Raw genomic sequence first — 18,507 nt, 5'->3', positions numbered from 1 at the left:
CTCTTCTAAATAAAGTGACTTTTATTTTACTGGGTTATCTGTTAAGTGATACACCTCCTTCTTTTCCACCTTCATGCCTTAAAAGACTGATCTCAAGAAAGCAAGAAAAACAGCACCAAGTTCCAAGTATTTATTTCAGGTAATGGTGGTCTCCAAGGAAAGACTGCAGAAAAGATAGGCATTCCTGTCAACTCCAGGAGAATCATTATCATCATATGAGAGTACTCAGACCTGCTGCCCACTGAGAAGTGGACTGTTCTCACCAGTGGGGCAAGCACGGAGGACCCTGGGCAGACGTAGCCAGTGAGTGCTACTATGTGGCAGCTGGGAAATGGAGAGAGCTGAGCCCTGCTTCATAAATCTGCGCCTGATATTGAGAGAAGAGGGGGAAATGGTTAGCAATGGACAAGGGCCAATTATCTGTGCTTCTCCAAAGAAGGGACACACCCATATCCCATGCTTGGCCTTAATTCTAGCTCCTTTCCCTTCTCCCCAACTCCAGGATTCATTGTCTCTTATTTCTATGGTAACCTCTCTCCTTTACCTATAAACTTCCCTGCTTTGAAGACCTTGGCCTGGGGATCTGCCCCTCTCAGAAGTGCTACACATAGAATATTAACAACAGTTATCAATGTCCTCAATTGGTGCACTCTTGCCAGGTGGTTTACTCACATTGTTTCTAATCCTGACAACAGTCCCACAGGGAAGGTATTGTTTTTCTTACATCTCAGAGGTTCAGAAATTTTAAGCTATTTCCCCAGTATCCCACAAGAAAGACTGCAGCCTAGGTCTTTCTAACTTATATGCCTGGACTCTTTCCTAGACACCATGCTTCCTCAAAGGGAATGGTAGTTCATTTTCCCCTTAAGGAAGAGGAAGAGGTAGTAATAAAGGATTGCGGGTCTGGGCTAGATGGTGGGGTTCTCACCTATATATCAGAGATGCAAGGACCACAGCCATCAACACAAGCAAGATACCCACAAGCAGGGGAACCTGCCCAAGGCCTGCTTCTTGACCTGTGAACAGAATCCCAGGCACTGCTTCATACAGTGTCTTCTCCCTCCCTTCTGGCCTCTGCCCATTCCCCTATTCCCCTTCATCCTATCTTATATCTAAATACGTACCAGGCATGATAAGCTGGGTGCTGGCCACTGCCAGGCTGTTGGCATCAGCCAAGGACACATTGAGGCAGTAGGTCCCTGAGCCGCCCTTTAGTACCTGGTGCAGAACCACCTGGCAGGCTGGACTTGGTGGCACAGGCTGGCACAGACGTTGGGCTGGAGGCTGGCACCCTGGTGATGAAATATCCAAACAGGCTTCCTTGGGCAGCCTAGAATAAGGATCATCTTGCATCAGGGGATCTTGGAAGGGACATGACTCCAGAGATCAATGGTCAACTCAAGAATCATCAGAGCAATCAGCAGGATACTCACCCGCCTTGACAGGACACAGTCAACTCAAATGCATCCCCTTCACTGGATGGCACGGCCTGCAGGATCTCAGCATTCTCAATGCCCTCTGTAGAATTGCAAGGTTATAAGTTGGGATTCCGTAGGGCTACTCTCCCAATCCCATCCCTTTGTCTTCAAAGGAGGACCCTGTCTTTGGGGCATTCTTTCTGTCTGGGTAAATAATTCCTCTCAAGGTATGCTCCCACTTGATGGTCCTGGGCAGCATATACCTTTCTTCATCAACCCCCAGGGTAGGCAAGACTTACGGACAATATCCAGGGTGAGAGAATAGGAACCATATCGATATAGAACACAATCCAAGGGGACTTGTCTCTTCACCAGCATTAAGGTATCTGTGCCATCCAGCGGAGGGCTCAGGGACCCTGGCAGGAGAGGATTTAGGAGGCAAGGTTAAGAGACAGATAAGAAGATTCACTTGGAGGAAGAGGCCAAGCAGACATTTTCCCAAGTAGAGCTACTGGATCCCGAAATTACTGGCTTTAAGTCAGACAAGATCTTGGAAATATCTTTTTTGGGGGGTACTTGGGATTGAATTTAGGGGCACTCAAACACTGAGTTACATCCCCAGCCCTATATTGTATTTTATTTAGAATCAGGGTCTCACTGAGTTGCTTAGCATCTCGCTGTTGCTGAGGCTGGCTTTGAACTTGCAATCCTCCTGCCTCAGCCTCCTGAGCCGCTGGGATTATAGGCTTGCACCACTGCACCCAGAAGAAATATCATTTTATAGATAAATAAACTGAAGCCCAGAAGAAGAAAATTACTGCTTTAGAGTCACAAGGTTAGAGGCAAGAGTTGGAATTTTCAAAAAGTCTCCCAAATATTTATCATACCCCACATTATGCTAGGTCCTAGGCTAGATACTTGATGTAGCTCATTTAAACATCACTAACTCATCCCTTCTGTTTTCACTTTGGGACAAGAATCTAGGAGTGGAAAATGGTAGAATCAGAGTCTTAGAATCTGAGAAAGATTTCTGTGCATTTATGCTTGAACAGAAAATGTGATATAAATATGTAAATAATCACAGTCTGTTCCCTGGCCTTCCCAGATGTTCTCAGGGGTAGAAAAGCAACAAGCTCTCTCCTCATATACTGGGGAAGACCCCAAATAACTGAACTCCAAATCTCTTGCATGTCAAGAGACACTTGAGGGCTTTAGAGCTAGTAAGAACTCTGAGGAGATCACAGTGTTAAACAGGATTAGATAACATCTGGGTAAGACTTTCAGAGTAGAGAAGTAACAAATATCCCTTCTCAATGAACCTCATGCACACTGGGGTGTGTGTGTGTGTGTGTGTGTGTCTCCTCTCTCTCTCTCCCTCCCCCCTTCTATCTATCTATCTATCTAGATATCTATCTATCTATCTGGTTGTAGATGGACACAATACCCTTTTTTTAAAAAATTTTTTAATATTTATTTTTTAGTTCTCGGTGGACACAACATCTTTGTTTGTATGTGGTGCTGAGGATCGAACCCGGGCCGTACGCATGCCAGGCGAGCGCGCTACCGCTTGAGCCATATCCCCAGCCCAATACCCTTTTTTTTTAAAAAAAAAGAATTTTTTGTTGTTGTTGTAGATGGACACATACTTTTATTTTATTTATTTATTTTTTATGTGGTGCTGAGGATCGAACTCAGTGTATCACACATGCTAGGCAAGCGCTCTACCACCCCAGCACCACCACCCCCTTTTTTTTTTTTTTTTTGGTACTGAGGATTGAACTCAGGGGCACTTGACCACTGAGGCACATTTCCAGCCCCATTTTGAATTTTATTTAGAGATAGGATCTCACTGAGTTGCTTAGTGCTCTTGCTGAGTCTGGCTTTGAACTTGAGATCCTCCTGCCTCAGCCTCCTGAGCCACTGGGATTACAGGTGTGCACCACTATGCCCGGCCCCAGCCTCCTTTTATTTTTATTTATTTATCTTTTTATGTGGTGCTGAGGATTGAACCCAGGGCCTCACATGTGCTAAGCACGTACTCTACCACTGGGTCACAACCCCAACCCTACACTGGTCCTCTTACCTGTAATATCTTCTGTAGACATGAATGGGCTAGCATCTGGACCCTCAGGCTCAGGGGTCGGTATCTTTTCAGCTGTGGTCTCCACCAACTCTATAGTTGTCACCTCTGTAGAGGGCTCTGCAGTTGGCATCTTTACAGGTGTAGTATCTATAATCTCTGTAGTTGACACCTCTGCAAATGTGGTATCTATGACCTCTGAGGTTGGTAGCTGCTGCAGTGTAGTACTTGTTCCCTCTGCAGTTGGCATTTGTACAGATGTGATATTTATGACTTCTGTGGTTTGCACATGCACAGCTGTGGTTCCAGACGGCTCTGTAGTTGGTACCTGATTGGGTGTAGTACCTATAACTTCTGCAGTAGGCACTTGCCCAACTGTGGTGCTAGGAACCTCTGCAGTTGACATATTCCCATCTGTTGTGGCTGGAAGTGGGGAAGAGCCACAGGAGGTAAGAGGAATGGCAGCCTGCAGCACCACCTGAGCAGTGACGGGGCCAGACTCCAGGTAAGTATGAGTGACCACAAGTGCCCGAGAGATCAGAGTCCCAGTACTATCTCCAAAGTTCCATGTATAAGAGAGGTCAGCCCCCTTCAAATAGCCACTGGGGTCATGGAGCTGAAGAGAAAAGGTCAGAGGTTGCTTCCTCAGGAAGTGTTTGTTCCCTCCATCCAAGGCTTGTAGTTGGGACACGCTCACAGAGAAAGGTACCTGGTCTGGGATTGGAGCCAGAAAAGGTGAGAACCAAACCTGGGCCAGAGCTTCTCCTTTCACAGCCATACCCTCTAACCCAGAAGCTGGTAGTCACCTGGCAATTCACTGGTTCTAAACCCCACATTCCTCTGCTAAGGTCTTCCTGGCCCTGCCCCTTGAAGGTAGCACACCATTTCCTCTCTCCCCTCCAGTCCACCCAAGCCTCTCCATATTCTTCTGCTCTATTGCTGGCTTTGCCAGTTCCTAGACCCTTACCAGTAATGGTGAAGGCTGAGCTGGAGCGAGCAAGGGGCACGTAGCTCTGGGATCCACGGTGATGGTAGACAGTCACTTCCATGGTGTGTGTGCCCAGCATTGCCTGTTCTGTCCCAATACTCAGCCTGGACACTGGACCCCCCAAGACTTGCCAGTATTGGCCTGAGGTTTTTGAAAAGAAAATCAGAAAGGGAGATGCTACTGGTCAGAGGGAACTGGAGCAGGATATGAAAAAAGAACACCAGAGAAAGAACATCAGGAGATATATTAAGGATGATTACTTCAAAGGGTGTTGGGAAGGCTGTGACATAATGGGGCAGAGAAAGGGTTCTATTGTGTGTGAGAGGGCATTTCATAGAGTGGGACTGTAATTGAGAAAGGGTTGCCTGCGTTGGCTGGGGCTATAGATCAATAGTGCATGGTGTATACAAGGCCCTGGGTTTGATCCCCAGCACCCCCCAACTCCAAGAAAAAGAATTGAAAGGGAGTTAGGTGCTATGAATGAAGAAATAGCCATGGGGGGAAATGAGGATTAGGGGAAATCACAAAAGTTAAGGGCTGAGGCCAAAAAGAAAGGTGAACATGTAAGAAGAAGAAAATATAAGTATGTAGAGACAGGTCAGAGAAGGGAAACTCTCACCCCAGGTCTTCCAGACATAAACAAATCTTCTTCTTTGAGACCAAGGGCCAGATGGGCAGGGTCCACCATCAGGGAAGATGCAGGCATCGTCAGGTTCCTGGGGATACACTGGTTCTCCTCCCCACACCTGACTCCCTGAAATATAAATATAGTCACCCTCAACCCTAGCATTCTTTTTTTTTTCCCCCAGTACTGGGGATTGGACCCAGGGGCACTTACTTTACCACTGAGTTACATCCACAGCCCTTTTTAGTTTTAATTTTAAGGTTGGCCTTGAACTTGCAAGCCTCCTACCTTGGCTTCTGGAGTCCCCAGGATTTCAGGCATGCGCCACTGGCCCTAGCATTCTGCTGTATACATCAAAACCCCTATAATAGCTCCTAGGGCATCAGAGAGGGGCTCTAGTAATAATAGCTAGAAAGTACAATCTCTATGGTATAACCCATTTGGGCTTGTAGTTGGGGCTGGGGGTATGTGGACACTACAATTTAAAATTCACTTATATACACACATTCACACACATACATAAGAAAGAGACTGGGATGGGCATGGTGGCACATGTCTATAATCCCAGCAGCTCAGGAGACTGAGACAGGAGGATCACAAGTTCAAAGCCAGTCTCAACAATTTATCGAGGCCCTAAGAACTCAGTGAGACCTTGTCTCTAAATAAAATACAAAATAGGGCTAGGGATATAGCTCAGTGGTTAAGTACCCCTAGGTTCAATCCCTGGTATGGAAAAAAAAAAAAAAGACTGGAAAGCCATACATCAAAATGTTTATGGTGATTTTCTCTAATCAGTGAAATAAAAAAAAAACAGTATCAGCTAACATTTTTTGAGTCTTTCCTGTAGGCTAGAGAAACCTAATACTGAGTTCTTTATATAATATCACATTTTTATTCTTACAACACCTTTCAGGAAAGGTACCACCCCCATTATATGGATAAGGATATGGACGCACAAAACAGTTAAGTTACTAGTCTAGAACACAAACTAGTGATAAATTGAAAACTAGGTCTGCCCAACTTCTGGATTCTGCTATCCCTCAGTTTGGGAATTATAATTTTCTTTACTTTTTGCTTTATCCATGTTTTCTAATACTACTACAATGAATTTGTATCACATATGTAATTTGTTTAAAAAATAAAAGGAGGCTGAGTTCAGTATTACAAATCTATAATTTCAGAGACTTGGGAGAAGCAAGAGGATCACAAGTTCAAGGCCAGGCTGGGCTATTTAGCAAGACTTTGTCATAAAATAAAATGGCTGAGGATATAGCTCAGAGGTGCTCCTGGCTCAATTCCCAGAACCACTCTGAATAAGCAAACAAATAAATATTAGAGCAGGAATGGGACATTCTTGAGGCTCACTGGAGACACCAGGGAATTTGAGCCCTAGGAATAAGGGTCTGAAGTAGGGTTGTACTTACCATTGATGATGGTGTTGTTGGCCCAGATAACCTGCCCATCTGGCAGTACCTTTTGGCTTTCAGGGAAGTGCAGGGCAATAGAGAAGGAGGTATTTGCACCAATCAGTGTAGGCCCATCATTACTGAGCTCCAGGGACACCTGGCCACCTGGGAAGCGAAGTTGCATTAGTGAGGACTCTGTGGCTTCCTTTCCCCATTTATCTTTCCCCTTCCTGTCTTCCCAAGGTGCATTCACCCAAGTTCTTCCATTCCTCCCCATCCTATTCTCACCATATTCTCCCCAGAACTTTCAATTTCCCACCTTTCCAGCAGTCAGGCCTCTGAACTTCTGTCCACTCTGGATACAGCTGTCTGTTCCAGGCTTTTGTTCTGAGCTGCCTCAAGACTCCAAGCCAGTCCTGGTTTCTGGGTCCTAAAAGGAATGTGCCATGAGGGCTCTAGGATCCTCAATCAGTTCCGTTTCAAGGCTAACACTCCATTCATGTCACTCCACTCATTCTCACATTCAAAGGCATTTTAATTTACTGAATACCCATGACGTATTAGGCACTATTTGAGGCACAAAAGACTTAAGAATAATAAGATAAGGCTCTGAAAGGGATTCAAAGTTGAGTATAAGAAATGAGCATATACACACATTATTATAATTCAAGGCACTGTTTAATGCGTACCATAACAGACATACCATATAGTGTAACAAAATGAGAAACTAAACAGGCTAATTCCACAAGAGTACATTGGGGAAGTACTCTTGTGGAATTAAATGAGTACATTAAATGAGGAGCTGCCCCAGGACTAGCACATGGAGGCATGGAAGCACTTGACATGCTAGGGGACTACTAGAGTTGTGTTGTTGCACACTATGGCTGAGAAGATGGGGTGGGGACTTTGAGTGTCACACTAGGGGGTTTGGCCTTTATCCTGTAGGCAAGCCACCTTTGAAGCTATTTTTTTAAAATTGACATTTAATCATGTACCATAAAATTTACCCTTCAAAAGCTTTTACTTTTTATTATTTTTTAGTTTTATTTTGAGACATGCTGTCTCTAAGTTGCTTAGGGCCTCAATAAATTACTGAAGCTGGCCATGAACTTGTGATCCTCCTTCCTTAGCCTCCTGAATTGCTTGGATTATAGGCATGTGCTGCTGTGCCCAACAACCCTTTGAAAGCTTTTTTTTTTTTTAAATAACAAAGAAGTTCTTACAGTTATTTAAAATATTGTACTACATGATAAATCTGGTTTTAAATATATTCAATTTTTTAATACAAAAATGCAGTTGTGGTTCAACTTTTGGGTTATACACTAAAAAGCAAACCAAGTTTTGAATCATCAGTTAACTCAAGAAAGGAAGTAACTCTTCCAAGTCAACTTCATTGGAGACAGAGTATCAGAACTGGAACTGGGATCCAAATTGAAAAACTATAATTTTCATATGAGGCTTTGAAACCTTTTAAAACCCAATTGTATTAGTATTTTAGAAAGATCACTATAGCAAGCAGGGGATGGTTAAGAAGTAGGGTAGGGACAGAGCAGCAAAATTATTGTAACTGACCAAGAGAGAGGTCTGAGAGGAAAAAAAAATATGTTGGGCCTTCATATACCCTCACCTAGATCCAACAGCTATCAACATTTTGCTGTATTTGCTTTATCCTTATTGATTTTTTTTTTTTTTTTTTTTTTAGATATTGGGGGATTGAACTCAGAGGCACTTAACCACTGAGCCACACCTCCAGCCCTTTTTAATATTTTATTTAGAGAAAAGTTCTCGCTGAGTTGCTTATGACCTTGCTAGGTTTCTGAGGCTGGCTTTGAACTTTCAAGCCTCCTGCCTCAGCCTCCAGAGATGCTAGGATTACATGTATGGGCCACTGCGCTCAGCTTGTTATTTTTGTTTTTGGCTAAAATATTTAAAAGTGACTCTGAGGGTTATGTTAACCCTATGGATTTTTTTTAATATTTATTTTTTAGTTGTAGTTGGTTGGACACAATACCTTTATTTTAGTTATTTTTATGTGGTGCTGAGGATTAAACCCAGAGACTCGCACATGCTAGGTCAGCACTCTATTGCTGAACCCCAACCCCAGCCCCAACCCTATGGACTTAAAAAAAAAAAATTTTCCTGCATAAGCACAATGTCTTTTCACACTAGGAAAAATCTATAAGATAAATAGCAGTCCATATAAAATTTCATGAATATCTAGAAAAATGTTTGTTTTTTTTTTTTGGTTGTGGTGGGAGACGGGATTGAACCCAGAGCCTCTCACCTGCTAATCACAGTTCTGATGCTGAGCTCCATCCTCAGCCTATTCTTATGACTTAAAAAAAATCAGAATTCAATATGTAAGCATGATCTTTTAAGAGCCTTAGGTGAATGAACGTGAACAGAATGTTTTCAGAAAACATTAAGAAACACAGTGAACGAAAAAGACTTCAAAGTGCAGCATAGGGCTGGGGATGTGGCTCAAGCGGTAGCGCGCTCGCCTGGCATGCATGCAGCCCCGGGGGTTCAATCCTCAGCACCACATACAAACAAAGATGTTGTGTCTGCCGAAAACTGAAAAATAAATATTGAAATTCTCTCTCTCTCTCTCTTTTTAAAAAAAGAAAAAAAAGTGCAGCACAAATGAGGAAAGCCAATCAAGGAAAACTTCCTAGAAATCTGTGAAATTGGGATCTAGACAGAGAAAGAGAGGTTGGGATATGATGTATACATTTCAGCATAGCAGAAACTACCCTCACCTCATTTCTTTTCCTCCGTCTTCTTTTTTTTTTTTTTCCTCTTTTTCTGAAACCCAGGGCTTTATCATTGATCTATATCTCCCGATCTTTTTATTTCTTTTTTTTCCCAATTAAGAAAATCCATGGGTCTTTATTTATTTATTTTACATTTATTATGCCATGAATTCTTAGGTAATAGGTTCCAACAGCTCAGGATTCTTTCCATTTGTTCTGACAAAATATATTTCTCTGGGTGGAGCAGGCTGGCACTTCAGCTGAACCCAGGTACCTTTCTCTTTGGCTTCCTTCTTTTTCTGATAATTTTCTTTTTTTTTTTTTTTTTTTAATATTTATTTATTTATTTATTTTAGTTCTCGGCAGACACAACATCTTTGTTGGTATGTGGTGCTGAGGATCGAACCCAGGCCGCACGCATGCCAGGCGAGCGCGCTACCGCTTGAGCCACATCCCCAGCCCTCTGATAATTTTCTTTTACATGTTTCAGGAAGGTGACTCGGCTCTTAGAGTGCTTAATATGCTCAATATGCACATTAATTCTCTAGGCAAGAATCTTGCTCTTAACTTGCTTATTCACAATGTCAACGGCATGCTGGGTAACATTGTAAACTCTCCCAGTTTTGCCATGCTAACATTTGTGGGACATTCCTTTTTGAACAAGTACCCATTCCCTAATGTCTATATTATCATCCTTCTTGTAGATTCGCATATATGTGGCCACAGAAACAATTCCATCTTTTCTAAAAGGTCTAGAGAACAGACATCAGGTTCCTCTCCTCTTTCCCTTTGTGTTCATCAATTTGGCAAATTACTGGAAGATGGCAGTTCAGGCCAAAAGGAAGGGCTTTATTTTATTTTGAAATAGAGTTCCACCAAGTTGTTGAGGCTGGCCTCAAACTTGCTATCCTCCTGCTTCAGCCTCTCAAGTAGCTGGGATTATAGCATGCACCACCACACCTGGTTTATCCTCACTCCATTTCTTTCTTTTTTGGTACGAAGGTTTGAACCACTGAGTCATATCGCTAGTCCTTTTTATTTTTATTTGAAACAGGGATTCCCTAAGTTGCTTAGGGCCTCATTAAATTACTGAGACTGGCTTTGAACTTACAAACTTCTGCCTCAGCCTCCTGAGTTCCTGGAATTATAGGCATGTACCACCATGCCTGGGTCCTCACCCCATTTCTAATGCACACTGGAAACCTTGATGATTCTTCTGGGGGATGATCTGGAATCATTTCACTGAGCTTCCCACCAGTAGAGCAAGAGAAGTCATGAGATGCGCCATTCTTTCTCCAGTTCCAACCCTCCCTCCTCAGAGCAGCACGGGACATTCCAGACCCTCTCACCACCACCACCATCACCACCCCTTGCTCCTGTCACGAGGATCCAATCCCCCAGAGCCTATTCATGTGATGCTCAGCTGAGACCCCCCCCTCCCCCCCGCCTGTCTCTCCCAGCCCCAGAACAAAAGATCTAGGCTGTGTTCACCCATCCCCATCCCAAGATGGGGATCATTGTACCCCTTTAGCCTTCTTATCCAACACCATATTCTGTCACTCCCCACTTTAAATCCTCTACCCCCAAGTACCTGAGACATTACCTGAAAGAATCTTTTCACACTTGTGGAGTCCCAGCTCCAGCTCACTGCCTGCGGGTCCTCAGATTTAGCATCACAAAGACCCACTATTCTTTTGCCCCTCCAAGCAGACAGGATTATTTTCATGTTCAATCCCAATTTTCCATGTTGGGAGGGAGCCAGTGCCCATATTCTCACTAAGTCAAACAGGTGGGAGAAGCCTGAAATATTACTGGTATCTCACATTAAGAGCGGGAAAACCAGAACAGGTGTTCAATCCCTAATCAACACCTGCTCCTGTCCATACGCCCACACTCACCTTCTGTGGCCCCCACAGCCAGCAGAGCACTTAGCACACACAAATGGAGAAAGCACCTTCTCAGCACCACATCCATCCTGTTCTTCCCTTCAGCAACCAAAGGCGCTGGGGGACTGGAAAAAAACCCTATATAAGAAAAGAGTGCTCATTTACATAGCCCTTCCTCCTCTCCCTCTAGGAGTGGTGTGGGAGGAGCGAAAAGACTGGAGAGAGGCAGAACTGATGAGGGATCCCGGTCCCTGGACATTCCTTTCCCATCAGGCTACTCAATGACAGTTTCTGGTTTTACTGTGTCACTCTCACCTTGTCAACACTCCATCACCCGAGAAAGAGGGGACCGATAGATAACTATATAACACACACCAGTCACACACAATTCAGAGAGTGAATCAATAAGTTGCGTCAAACCAAGAACTTTCAAAAACACTGAAATAGAACCTTTGCATCCAAAAGCAGAGAGACAGTATCAGGGTAGGCTGAGAGGCGGAGGCAACAACACCTCTGAGGCTCATGAACCCCTTAAGATTCCCGGCTTTCTGCTTTTCAAAGTAGGCTCCCTGGGCCGAGAGAAATTTAATTTCAGTTCGATACTCATTTTCCCAAAGGGCAATGAAAGTACTGATTTAGAGATCAGGGAATTCCTACAGACTAGAGACACAGGACACTCGAGTCCTAAGCAAGAACTTGGGAAAAGACGTTCAGCCGCCTCAAAGAGGAGGAAACTTAGTCTGGCCTCTCAGAATCAAACTTGCAGCGGGCGGTGTCTTTCACCGCGAGGAGAGCTGGGCTCGCCGGGCTCGCCGGGTCCCCTCTGACGTCCACCAATTGGAAGGGCAGGGGGCGGAGCCAGGGAAACGCGGGAAGGAGGGGAGGGGCCTCTGGTGGCGGTCGGGAACTGGTGGGGGAGGCGGCAACATTGTTTCAAGTTGGACAAATTGACAAGAGCCAGACGTAGACTGCGTTCCATCCCGACCTGGGGCTACGGTGCTGAGCTCTGTTTCCCCCTTCTCCGCCTCCGAGAGTCGTGGCCCGCTTTCTGCAGGGTTCCCAGGCCCCCGCTCCAGGGCCGGGCGACCCTACTCGCTAGCGCTTCATGGAGAACTTCCAAAAGGTGGAAAAAATCGGAGAGGGCACGTACGGAGTTGTGTACAAAGCCAAAAACAAGTTAACGGGAGAAGTGGTGGCGCTTAAGAAAATCCGCCTGGACACGTGAGTGGCCTCTGTAACCGGGACTCCTAACTAGGGAGCTCCTTGACTGTCCCCCCCCCCATCCCCATCCCCACCCCCACCCCCACCCCCACCCCCAACAGGCGAGTAGCCGTCCAGGGACCGGAAGGTAGCAGGGAGGGACTTCTTTTGAAGTGAAGGGGTGGGTTGCGGGTAGTAGAGGGTTCCTCTGGGCAGAGTGTAGGGTAGTGTAGAATCCATGGAAAACTTCCTTCCCTTACTGAGCCCGCCGAAGTCTCCAAAAGTGCAGTAAGAGAGACTCGGGAAAAGAAAGGAGGCCTCTGGGATTGAGTCAAGGATTTTCCATGGATTTGGGTTATGTGGAAACCAATAAAGAACACTTTTCTGAATGAGCAGCTGGCCTCACGGCCCCAACCCCACCCTCATCTTAGAATTCTCTCTCTCTTTCAAAAGAATGGCAGTTGAACCTCGCTGGGCCCTCTGGGGAGACTGGGTGTTACTCTTTTTATTTATTTATTTATTTTTAAATTTCCTTTTCTTTGCTTCACCTTCACCAGGAGGCTTTACTTACTTACCCCTGGAAAAAAGGAAATAATGATCCTAATGTGTCTGTCTGAAAACCACACCCTGACTACCCAAGAATTACCTCCTTACAGCACCCTTCCTCTTTGACTTTCCAAGGGGATACTGGGGTGGTGTCTCCTTGGGGGAAAGGAATGACTAGATTGGGAAGAAGGAATATTTGTAACCATATTCCCATCTCTGCTTTTCCAACCTCTCCAAGTGAGACTGAGGGTGTACCTAGTACTGCCATCCGTGAGATCTCTCTGCTCAAGGAACTTAACCACCCTAATATTGTCAAGTAAGTATGTTCTGAGAGGTGATCTAACAAGGAAGGAGAATGAATTCTCTCTGGATAGCCTGGGCATTTCTCTCCTGCACCTCCATTTTCCAGACCTTCTCTTCCACAGGCTGCTTGATGTCATCCACACAGAAAATAAACTCTACCTGGTTTTTGAATTTTTGCACCAAGATCTTAAGAAATTCATGGATGCCTCTGCCCTCACTGGCATTCCTCTTCCCCTCATCAAGGTAATGCTCATCATCTATTGGGCACACGTTTTAGGGGTCTAGAGGTAGGCAATTCAGACTGGATGATAATTTGTTATCTTGGCCTCCTTCTTCCCAGTCTACCCCCAACCCCCTTTCTTTTGTGTCTCTTTCCCTGCTCATTATATTCATTAACCCTAGGGTTGGGCTGAAGAATCAAAGTTGAAACTCTAGTGAGGCAACTCAGAAGCTCAGGTGAGAGGTCAGATGAAACTGAGATAAATGGGAGTTGATAGATTCCTCCAAAAAGCCCTTTCACCTATTAGTGGAAAAAATAGCTAGTGAATCTCTGTTGTCTGTTTAAGCCTGGGTTCTTCACTTCTGGAACTACTTTCTTTCAATCTAACAACAGACATTTATTCAACACACATTTATTAAATACCTTAAATGTGTTAGGGTATGGAAAGGGATCCATAACTGAATAAGACCTTGTCTTTTTTTTTTTTTTTTTTTTTTTTTTTTGAGTGCTGGGGATTGAACCCACGGCTGCTTTAACATTAAGCTACATTTCAAGCCCTTTTTAATTTTTATTTTGAAACAGGATTTCACTAACTTACTTAGGGTTTTACTAAGGTGCTGAGGTTGGCCTTGAACTTGCAATCCTCCTGCCTTAGCCTCCAGAGTCATTGATATTATGGGCATGCGCCACAGCACCTGGCATAAGACCTGGTCTTTATCTTCACAATACAATGGAAGAAATAGCTTTTAAGTGTGTAGTTATGATCTAACATAGTTTTAAGTAGAGTTTTGGGGGCAAAGAGCAAACCCTGATCTGCTCATTGTGATGGAAAAAACACAATCCTTCATGTCTCTTTTTTCAGAGCTATCTATTTCAGCTGCTTCAGGGCCTAGCTTTCTGCCATTCTCATCGGGTCCTGCACCGAGACCTTAAACCTCAGAATCTGCTTATCAATGCAGAGGGGGCCATCAAACTAGCAGACTTTGGATTAGCCAGAGCCTTTGGAGTCCCTGTTCGTACTTATACCCATGAGGTAAGTCCCTCTACACATTTCCTCTCTGATCATCCTGGGAAGTATTAACAAGGGCATTCACAAAGTTACTAAAAATATGTGGCAAATAATTTCTCTCTTGGTAGATGGAAAGAATCTCTGACACCTTAAGTAGACCTTGGTATATACAGAAGTCATAATTTAGGCAAATTGGGCTTAGATTTTAAGCCAAGACGGTTAGATGGCATACTGTTAAAATTATGACCATTTGTCTCGAGTTTTTCAGGAAGGTCTCAAATAGGGGTTCAGAAAATGTGGTTCCTAGAGTAATGGACTAAGCTAACTCTGGGCTAAGAACTTGTGTGTAGTCGTTTCTATTAGAAGAAATAAAAAGGAGAGAAAGAAACTACTTAGAGGCTGAGAGCAGAGTTTTGTTGAGGAGTTGAGTTGTGGGAATCTCCATGTCCTATAAACCATCCCTCTCCTTCCTATTCTTGTCCCCTAGGTGGTAACACTATGGTATCGGGCACCAGAAATCCTTCTGGGATGCAAATACTACTCCACAGCGGTGGACATCTGGAGCCTGGGCTGTATCTTTGCAGAGATGGTATGGAAGCTTGCCCAAGTTTCACCCCACCTACTCCTCCTCACATGCAATAACAACAGAATTATTTTTTGGCTCAGCACTATGGCCTTTTGTCACAGAGTTCACCAGATCAGCACCAGGGGCAGGATTTGGGGAGATAGGACTATTGCCCTTGATATCAACTACAAAGTTAGAATGTCCTCAGACAGACTTAGTATCTAGTATACATCTCTTATCACTGAAGTGAGCTAAATCATTTATGTGGTTGTTAAGCTGTTTTAGCTTTAGTCTGCATATATTTGGAAGAATGAGTTCCATTTAGTGCTTCCTTCTTTTGGCTTATATACCTTGTTGCTGAGGCTGGCTTCAAATTTGTGATCCTCCTGCCACAGCCTCCTGAGTGGCTGGGATTACAGGCATGTGCCACCACACCTGCCCTGTATACTTTGTTGTAGGGTGCCAAGAAGGTAGTGAAGCCAACTGTATTTATCTATACCCTTCATTTAATTACAGAGTTCAATCATGTCCCCCCTCAACCTCTGGCTTTTCAGATTGAAGGATCCTTGAGGCCCAGCCTTACATGGGCTCTTCCATCCTCTTTAATACAACAGTGGAGTAAGCTGAGTCTTCAAATCAGCAAAGACATTTTGTGGCCCTTTATCTGGGTTATAACTGGTGGCTTAGAGACCATTAGTCTATAAATAAATAAATATTATATACACACACACACACATATATATAAACATACATAATGTGCATTTATCCCCCAGTGCATTACCTTACAATTGCCCATATTCCTCTCTCAATTCATCAACAAATATTTGTTAAGCACCTAGTGTGTACCCAGCACCATGCTAAGTGCTGTGGGGAACACAGAAGAAATGGAAGACACAGTCTCTGCCCGCTGTGCTCCTATCTAGAAGTGGCTGCATCACAAGGAGGGGGGATGACCGCAGTGTCTACCCCACACCCCGTGAGTGGCTTGGGATCCCTTTGCTACACGTCAGTGGCACCCCAGACATTCACCCCCTCCCAGCCCCACCCAGCCTTGGGGATCTGCAAAGCCATGGTTGGGGGAAGGAAGGAGGGGGAAAGGAGACAGATGAAGGGACTTCATTGTCTCAGGCTCTGTGTGACCGACCCCATGAAAGGCCCTGGGGAGGGAGTCATGGGGCCCTGCTGACCTTCTACTGCCTGTGGGAACCTCCTTTGACAGGGGATAGTTTGACTGACACCATTGTGGGTCTTGGCTTTTCCTCTTTTCCCATTTTCAGGTGACCCGCAGGGCCCTATTCCCTGGAGATTCTGAGATTGACCAGCTTTTCCGGATTTTTCGGACTCTGGGGACTCCAGATGAGGTGGTTTGGCCAGGAGTTACTTCTATGCCTGATTATAAGCCTAGTTTCCCCAAATGGGCCCGGCAAGATTTTAGCAAAGTTGTGCCTCCCCTGGATGAAGATGGACGAAGCTTGTTATCGGTAAGAATGGGGAGTGGGCACCACATTCATTCCCTAAGGGAAGGGCTTTTCTAGGGTGAAGGAAGGCTGACACCCTGAATGCTGGGCCTCAGCTTTTCCCTAGTCCTTTGCTTCCCTGTGTCAGCATGCTGGTTCATATATATGGGAGGAGGGAAATGAGAACCTGTGTAAAAGTAGTCTGGTTTCCTGATTTCTAAGAATGTGTTGCTGCCCACTTAGTCTAGTGTCACATCACTGAAGTCAGCATACATCTTTCCCTCTAGCAAATGCTGCACTACGACCCCAACAAGAGGATTTCAGCAAAAGCAGCTCTGGCTCACCCATTCTTCCAAGATGTAACCAAGCCAGTACCCCACCTTCGACTCTGATGTTCTTCCCCAAGCCCTCACCCCCAGTCTCACTCTGTCCTCCAGTGTGGGTTTGACCTGGCTTGACTCTGGGCTATTTGGACTCAGGTGGGCCCTCTCATCTTTTCTGGGTGCCTTAACACTTGCCTTCCCCTCTCATCCAACCAGCTCTGGGCATCCAGAGGTAGAGAGGAGGAATAAGTGAAAATGTAAAGAAGTTTCAGTATTAGATGCACTTAACTCAGCTTCTGCCACCCTTTCTCTCTTTTTTTAGTCATTGCTGAGGAGGGCTGGTTTTCAAAACAAAACAAAACTGACTGTTCTCTCCCCACATGGGGTTTGCCATCCCAATTTCCTGCGTTTGGGATGACCAGTGACCCCAGGCCTCCTGCTGCCACTGTTTTTGTAAAGACCAGAGGATAGCAGGAGGCAGAGTTGGAACGTTTGAGAACCAAGCAAAACAAAACCATGGGGAGGGATCTATTTTAAAGAATTAGGTTAAAAAATAGATCCAATCAGTTTATACCCTAGTTTTAGTGTTTCATCTTGCCTAACAGGCTGGGAAACTCAAGACAGAGCCCCATTGGGGAAGCAGAAGAAATGATTACCTATAGACCCCTTGTCTGCCCCTCCTAGGGGCCAAGAGGAGTCTGGGAGGCCCAGGGGACAGGGATTGTGCTGCACTCTGACCTGTTGCTTCACCATGGCCTTATGAGGCAGGTGAGATGTTTGAATTTCTCTTTTCCTTTTATGATTTTAGTTCTTGCCAGGGATCTCTGCTCCCATCTTCTTGGGAAGTTGTCTCTTACCCCATAAGAGTGAAGTTAGGGTCTAGATATCATTTGGAGAATGCTGGTACTTTTTCAGGGTTGTGCCTGAGTGGGGGCATTGGGAAAAAATTATTTCTTTAAAAGAAGGATGAACAATTATATTTATATATCAGGTTATAGTTGTGTTTTTTTTTTTTTGTTTTGTTTTGTTTTTGTCTTTTGTCAGAGTGGCTGGATTTGTTGCCGTGTGCACCTTGGGGTTTTGTAATTTTAATGTTTAAAAAAAGTACTTTTTCTTTTTATGATTTTGTCTCTCATCTCCCACCCTGTCCTTGAGTGCTCTTTCTCTATTAACATTATTTGTAATTTAGTTTGTAATTCATTAAAAGAAATGTTCCTAGTTTTATAGTTCATCTTCTTCCTCTTTAAGATTTATTATTTACTTAAAGAATGGTGTGGGAAAGAATCTGAATGTGTGATAACTGATTTCAGATCCCTTTTTTTCTAATCTGTGTTTATACAGGGCTACCTTCCCACCCATTTTACAGCTGGGGGAACTAAAGCCTCTGTGTTTTCTTTTTTCTAGTTGTACACAATATCTTTATTTTTTATTTATGTATTTTTATGTAGTGCTGAGGATTGATATCAGTGCCTCACGCATAGTAGGCGAGCGCTCTACCCTGAGCCACAATCCCAGCCCTAAAGCCTCTTTATTTTCTGGTCAACTTTCCTCATGGACCAGCAGCTCCCCTTCTCCAAATACACATCACTGTACAAAGACGTAAGAAGTGGCTGTTATAGAATTCCCAAGCTAGGAAGGGTTTAGGAGTAGCAATATGGGTTGGAAGTGGACTCCAGGGGAATTCGCCTTGACACTTCATTTTCCATTAAGCTCGCCACTTTTCCTTTT

General features: G+C 44.4%; 2 protein-coding genes and 1 pseudogene across 7 annotated transcripts; 1 reads left to right on the top strand and 2 right to left on the bottom strand.

Annotated features, from left to right (window-relative positions):
* Positions 1 to 225: 225 nt before the first annotated feature.
* On the bottom strand, positions 226 to 11,244 carry Pmel (premelanosome protein). Of its 5 annotated transcripts, none has more exons than XM_026398321.2 (12): positions 11,169 to 11,244; positions 6,837 to 6,947; positions 6,536 to 6,682; positions 5,106 to 5,240; positions 4,466 to 4,627; positions 3,788 to 4,212; positions 3,502 to 3,670; positions 1,718 to 1,834; positions 1,434 to 1,518; positions 1,125 to 1,330; positions 929 to 1,037; positions 226 to 367 (listed from the first exon to the last, which is right to left on the bottom strand). In XM_026398321.2, exons 1-12 carry the CDS (start codon positions 11,242 to 11,244, stop codon positions 226 to 228), a joined length of 1,884 nt encoding a protein of 627 aa, XP_026254106.2. The 5 variants fall into 5 exon arrangements, with proteins under 5 accessions (XP_026254106.2, XP_026254107.2, XP_026254104.2 ...); XM_026398322.2 differs by having other exon boundaries at positions 929 to 1,016; XM_026398319.2 differs by having other exon boundaries at positions 3,502 to 4,212.
* LOC113189530 (large ribosomal subunit protein eL21 pseudogene) lies at positions 9,429 to 10,069 on the bottom strand (annotated as a pseudogene).
* An 801-nt stretch (positions 11,245 to 12,045) lies between the features above and the next one.
* On the top strand, positions 12,046 to 18,000 carry Cdk2 (cyclin dependent kinase 2). 2 transcript variants are annotated; one of them, XM_026398344.2, is made up of 8 exons: positions 12,046 to 12,377; positions 13,141 to 13,218; positions 13,328 to 13,448; positions 14,288 to 14,458; positions 14,922 to 15,023; positions 15,832 to 15,975; positions 16,277 to 16,480; positions 16,744 to 18,000. In XM_026398344.2, the coding sequence occupies exons 1-8, from the start codon at positions 12,262 to 12,264 to the stop codon at positions 16,846 to 16,848; spliced, it is 1,041 nt and encodes a 346-aa protein (XP_026254129.1). In that variant the 5' UTR covers positions 12,046 to 12,261; the 3' UTR covers positions 16,849 to 18,000. The 2 variants fall into 2 exon arrangements, with proteins under 2 accessions (XP_026254129.1, XP_026254130.1); XM_026398345.2 differs by lacking the exon at positions 15,832 to 15,975.
* The last annotated feature ends 507 nt before the right edge of the window (positions 18,001 to 18,507 follow it).

This window comes from Urocitellus parryii, chromosome 5 (genome assembly GCF_045843805.1).
Source record: "Urocitellus parryii isolate mUroPar1 chromosome 5, mUroPar1.hap1, whole genome shotgun sequence".
Taxonomy (NCBI): domain Eukaryota; kingdom Metazoa; phylum Chordata; class Mammalia; order Rodentia; family Sciuridae; genus Urocitellus; species Urocitellus parryii.
This window is presented reverse-complemented; position numbering and strand designations above follow the sequence as displayed.